Below are 6084 nucleotides of genomic sequence, written 5' to 3'. Positions count from 1 at the left end.
TCCCTGCTCTCTCTCCCGTCTCTTCCCTCCCTCCCGAGTAACCAGGCCCTTGGCATTCTTCCTAGGAAGCTGCTGTCGGTGGAGTTGAGTTGAGTGCCAGGGAGGTGACTTTGGAGTTAGAGACCAGTAACCTGAAGGCTGATCTGAAGAAGCTGAAGGATGAGCTGGCTATAAACAAGCAAAGTGAGCATTGTCCTCTGGTGTCCCCTGACCCCCAGAAGTCCAGAGCCTCTGTTGGTGGTTATCTCTGCTCTGTCGCTCAAGTATTAATAACGAACTCACCCTCGGATTCAGGAGCTGGGCGAAAACAAACAAATGACACCCTGCTGGTCTGGCTCCGACATGGTGGGGCTCAGTGGTTTATCGGTGCATGTGGGGTCCTGCCGCGCAGGGCCTGGGGAGCCCCAGAGATCTGTAGACTAACTCCAGAGCATCTCAGTGTGAGGAGCATCTTACTCAGTGCCAGGCATGGGGCAATAGGCATCGTTGTCACCAGGGGGCTTGTGGGTAGGGAAGGAAAGAACTCGGGAGGGTAAATCAGAGCTGGTTGAGACGTTCCCAGAAATCCCGCTGCGAGTTCCCAGACGCTCCCTTCCTGAAGGCCTCTCCCAACATGCCTCTTGTTCTCAGCTTCCAGGTTCAGGTTCTGCTCCGTGCCTCCTGCTCTCACCCCAGCATTCTCAGAACGTTTGTCCCATGCCCTCAGACTCCCTGAAGTCACCCCTGCCAGGAGCCCCTCGGGTCTCTTCGTTAAAGGGGCTGGGGGGGTCTTTGGTATTACCTCACTTTCCCCAGCTTTGTTGGCCAGCTCCCCCATTTGGGGGACTCTCAAAGCATCCAGCAGAGGAGCTTTCTTGAGGGGAGTGATCTAGTGGGGATGGATTGAGGCCCAGTACATATCTGGTGTCTCTAGCAAGTGGAGTTTTTCTGCCTAATCCCCACCTTTTCGTTTTCCTTTCTTTACTCGAATCGTCCCCAGAACTAGAGAAAGCTGAAAACGAGGCTCTGGCCATGCGGAAGCAGTCCGAGGGCCTGACCAAGGAGTACGACCGCCTGCTGGAGGAGCACACGAAGCTGCAGGTCAGCACGCCTTGGCCTGCTCCGTTGGGTGGGGGCCCCTCTCCCCAATCCTGTGCGCTGGGGAGGCCGCTGCCCTCCTGCTGCAGGCCCTTCGAGAAGGGGGCTGATCTATCCTGCTCCTTCCTCTGTCACTGCTGGATCTGAGTCTGAAGAACCTGCCGAGTATTGCCAGTCTGGGCCCAGCAGCCAGAACCCTCTCTTGGGCAGGAGGGGTGTGGCCTGGCAGATGATGGCCACTTACTAAGGTGGCCTCAGCAGTAGGGTTGGCCTCAGGCCCAGCATCGGTGCCCTTGAGAGGTGCTCCTTCCTTTACGTTATCCCTGGTCCAAGTCCACTGAAGGGCCCCCTCTCAAGAACTGGACACACACAGGGGAAGCTCCAGGAGTGGCTGCTGGCCTTCCCGCCATAGAGGCTGCAGAGCAATGTGGAGCAGAAAGCTCGAGGCATCGCAGGCCACCTCCCACCCATAGCAGGTGCTAGTCACTGCCATTACCCATGTCCCCAGGCCTGGTGTGAGTCCTCAGATTAGCTGCACCTAAAGCTCAGGTAGCCTCGAGTCAGGCATGAGGGCCAGGCAACACTCCTCAGTTCTGATGGCTTGTCTCAGCACTTGGTGGCCCAGTTTTGGGCACCACAGTAGGCGAAGCGGGAGGGCGTGGCCCCCGGAGGGGCCTGACGGCCTCAGTGTGGGGCAGGCTCAGCAGTGGGAACTGTGAGAGGTGTGCAGAGTTGGGAAGAGCCTGACCTGGGCCTCACAAGGGACTCAAAAGCTGAGGCTGCCATGGGTGTGGGAGCGGGTGTGGGAGCAGGAGTGGGTGGGGCCCAAGAGGAGGTGTTGGTGCAGGGTCAGCTGGTGCTAGGGTCAAGGCCTTCGCTGGAGCAAGGCTGTTCCCACCCTCGCAGGCCTTTGGGCGCTGCTGAGGGTGGCGTCCCTTCTGTACCTGGACACCTGTAGAAGTAAAGGTGCTATGCTGGGCCTCGGGTGGAAGGGCTAGAGGGCGAATGTGGGGAGCGTGCCAACCCAGTGCTTTGCGATTTCTGTCCCATTTTAGGTGGCAGTAGATGGTTCCACGGACAAGAAGGAGGAGTGAGGGCCCCTCCCGCCCGTGGCCTGGCCTGAGCTCGAGCTCGCCACTTCCCGAGAGCCAGGCCTCTCTGGGCACTTGCACTTCCCACCCCTCACACTGCCTACAGTTCATTGTTCTCCCAGCGCCCCCCAGAGGACCGGGCTCCCACCTACTCAGGATGCATTTGTCACCAGCTTGGCTATCCAGGAGCGTGGTGGGCCCCTGGAACCCTCGTGATGGGTCTTGCTTCTTGCTGGGCGGAGCCCCTTTTTTTGTTGCACGTTGATGTTTGGGCTCCAGGTCCCCTTTTCTCTGCTCCTGCAGGAGGGTGGGCGAAGCAGGCAGAGTTTCTGTTGGGGGCAATAAAGGTTATTATGATGTGTCGGTGGTGTGTGCATGCAGCTGATGCTGTGAGGAGCCCTCTTCCTTCCCCACCCTAGATTGACAGCCCTGACAGAGACCCCCAGCCTTTGTCCTTCTGGGTACTTTCTTTCAAATTGTTCTACCCCTAAAAGCTCCCCATCCCAGGCTGGGCCCAGGCTCACACTTGCCCTCTTTGCCTCTCCACTTCCTGCTCCCCAGGCCAGGCTCTATTTTATGGCCACTGGGGCGTGTCTGTCCTGTCAGTCTCGGGGGTGGCCACTAGGCCCAGGGGAGCTTGGGAGACTAGGTGAAATGGTGGGGCTTCCAGGTGGCAGATTCGCCTGCCTCCTCAGAATCTTGTTTGTCATAATTAGGACAGATAGAATGTGGCAGAGTGCCACCAGCCACTCCCTGCCTCTTCCCCAAGGTTTGCAGGATGACCTCTGAGTAATGCCGGCTCAGAGAGGAGACTCTCCCTTGGCAGTGACCTGCCGACTAGCCCAGGTCAGAGCTAGACGGAGGAACTGGGCTCCAGATTGTGGCGTACAGCCCTGAGAACGTGTTGGGCATGCCAGTCTGCTTGGAGAGCCTGCTCTTCCAGCCCGCCGCCCCTTGGTGTCCCCCTAGGCTGGCTTCAGCAGGCTGCTTCAGCAGGCAGTCTCGCCACGCAGGGGCTAGTATGCAGGGGCTAGTACTCAGGGTCAGCCTGAGGGCTGGGGCTGCCGGCACCAAGGGCTGGGCAGAGGGCCAGGGGAACAGGAAGGAGTGTTTTCTTTTGGAATTAGGGGGTCTCCTGAAGATGGTGGTGCTGATGGGCAGCCTTGTGCTCCTGATTCTTCTGCCTGGCTGGGCCTGCCTGGTGTTCCCGTCTCCAGTGTCTCTTCCCTACCTTTCCTGAGGTGGTGCCTGTGGGGGAGGGGCCATGGGTGACACCCTCTGGTTGCTATGCCAAGGCTAAAGGCTGGTCCTGCTTTTCCAGGAACTGTTCCGATGGCCTCGGCCTCCCTGAGCTCATCCATGTCCAAACTTCTAGAGGCCAGAGTCCAAACAGCATGCCTTTGGGTTCTTCCCTGGCCAGCCCCAGGCAGCCTCTGAGCCCCCTCAGCATCGGGCCCTGGGCCAGGCAGAGAGGAGAAAGCTGTCTAGACAGGGGTGGAGAGCTGAGATAGTGATGGGGGCGACAGGCTTTTAGAGGTGGAAAGCACGGGGCCTGCCCAGCCTAGACGAGGGCCAGCCGCAGGAGCCAGCCCCTCAGGCCCAGCCTGCGTGCTGCTGTTCTCAAGCCGCCCTCCACTCTGAGGGAACTGCCCGCAGAGTTCCTGCCAGGCCTGCAGGCCGATCTGTTTCCTCCCTGTCTCCCACTTACATCGTCGATCGCTGTGTCGTAAGCTGCTACTGCAGGGGCAGCTTCCTCAGTAGATGTTGCCTGGCCTCAGCCAAGAGGTCTAAACTTGGTCAAGTTCTCTTTTTATGATGTCGATGTTTTCTGAGTGTGGTAGCATTATGGCAGCTGGCTTAGAGGCCATTGGGTAGGAGGTGACAAAGCCCCGAGCCAAGGCATGGCCACTGTTGGGGGAGTGGAGTACTTAAGGAGTTTGCATGAGACCGGGGTGAGGAGGGAAGCTGAGTGGGTCTGCGAGTGACACCAGGCTCTGTCCAGCTGGTAGGGAAGTCCCCGGGGAGCAGGGCTCAGAGGGACCTTTTCACCCCAGGAGAGCCAGCCAGGCTGGAGATTTGGGAGCTGCCAGCACATAGGGTTCTGGAAGTTGTGGGTGTGGCGAGAGCTGAGGGTTTGTAGAGTTAAGAAGCCTTTAAGAGAAGGGTGGGACGAAGGATGGGTTGGAAGAGCGGGTTGTCAGGCGTCCTGCAGGGACCTAGCTTGCTGGGGAGCCTGGGGAGGCGCTTCCTTGCATGCCAGCACAGGCTCTAAAGGCCTTCCCAAGCTCTGGGGAACTGTCCTCTGTCCAGGTTCTTGATGACCATCGGGGTAGGATAGCAACCACAAGCCAGAGCCTGCCGCCGGCTGTGTAGTAGAGGGCTAGAGCCCTTCCTAACTAGGGGGACTATGCCTTGCCACCCCCTCCCATCTGCCCAGGCTGGCATCCAGAGTGAGTACCAGGCTCCCGGACCTTGCCTCCCACAGGCTTCCCACAGCTGGTGGCTGGGCTGGCCCTGGCCATGCCCTGCACCCACGCCTGACCCTGCCCACTTTCCTGTGACTGCATGGAGCACCATGCTGTCACCTAAGGCTGAAGCCTCTTATGCTTGAGGTCCTGCCCACAAGGACATGAATGGACTCATTGTCTCCAGTTCTTCCCCCACCCCTTCTTTAAGTCGTAAAAACCATGTAACCTAAAACTTCCGTTTTAACCATTTTTAAGGTTATAGTTCAGTGACATCAAGAACATTCACATCGTTATGCATCCATCACCACTGTCCATCCCCGGATTGCAAAATCGAAAGTCTGTCCCCATTCAGCACTTACCCCATCCTCCTCCCCTAGCCCCTGGCAACCAACCATTTTATTCTCAGTCGCTATGAATCTGACTCCTCTAGGGACCTCATAGAATGGAATCATAACAGTGTCTTTGTGTCTGGCTGCTTTGACTCAGCCTCACGTCATTAAGTTTCATCCGTGTTGCAGTGTGTGTCACAATTTCCTTTATAAGGCTGCATAATATTCCACTGTATGGATAGGCCAGATGTTGTGTCCCTCCGTTTCTGTGGGTGGAAATTTGGGTTGCTTCCACCCCTTAATCCCACTCCAGTCAGGCTTTTGCACACCCCCACCCTCGCCTGCCAAACTTCTCTCGTCCAGGTCTCCATGATCTTGTCGCCAGACCCAGCCAAAGTTCTCGGGGATGGGGGCCTTCCCTTAACCAGCAGCAGCACCTGACAGAGCCGATCACCCCGACCCCCTGGAGCAGGGGCAGTGGTTCCTCACATTCCAGGACCAGTTTGGCACCTTGGGGTCCCTTCTACCCCGCTGGCTGCCCCTCCTATCTCCACTGCCCGTTCCCCTTCTCTGCCGCCTCTGGGCGTCCCAGGGCCCCAGGGCTCAGTGCTTGGGCCACTTCTTCCTCTACACCCACGGGCCGCCCTTGCTGAGCTTGTCCAGCTGCGAGGATTTCGGGGCCATCGTCATGTGCTGAGGACTTTCTAAGCTTTTTCCGGTCCAGACTCCTCGTCCAGCTGCCGGCTGGAGGTCTCCACTCAGACGACACCGCCATCCCCTCCAAACCTTTTTCCTTGTCTCTCTGGCATGGCCTGGTAATGCCACCCTTTGAGGTGCGGAGGCTCAATTTCTTGGAGCCTCCCCAACTCGTCCCAGCTCTGCATCGCAGCCACCTCAAAGCCCTGTTGGCTCCACCTGGCAAGCTGGTCTCTAATCTAAAGACTTCTCTCGTGCTCTGCTAGCGTCCTGGTCTCGGTGAACCCCACCTTCCCCGGGCTCTGCCACAGCCTCCCCCCACCTCCCCAGCTCTCACCTCACCTACCTCTCGCCGCCTCTATCTTGGAAAATCATCTGTTCGCTGTGGCATTTGGGCAACCTTTGGAAAGTCTCTGCACTCGT

The 6084-nt window shown here is 58.2% G+C and overlaps 1 protein-coding gene across 1 annotated transcript in view; it reads left to right on the top strand.

Annotated features, from left to right (window-relative positions):
- Positions 1 to 2531, top strand: part of BCAP31 (B cell receptor associated protein 31) — a 25785-nt gene extending 23254 nt beyond the window's left edge. The window contains exons 5-7 of the mRNA XM_039867028.1: positions 66 to 183; positions 980 to 1080; positions 2133 to 2531. Coding sequence (XP_039722962.1) covers positions 66 to 183; positions 980 to 1080; positions 2133 to 2171 — 258 coding nt within the window. The 3' untranslated portion in view covers positions 2172 to 2531. The remainder of the gene's footprint in view (positions 1 to 65; positions 184 to 979; positions 1081 to 2132) is intronic.
- Positions 2532 to 6084: the final 3553 nt, after the last annotated feature.

The sequence above is a fragment of the Pteropus medius genome, unplaced genomic scaffold, assembly GCF_902729225.1.
Source record: "Pteropus medius unplaced genomic scaffold, Ma_sr-lr_union100, whole genome shotgun sequence".
Taxonomy (NCBI): domain Eukaryota; kingdom Metazoa; phylum Chordata; class Mammalia; order Chiroptera; family Pteropodidae; genus Pteropus; species Pteropus medius.
This window is presented reverse-complemented; position numbering and strand designations above follow the sequence as displayed.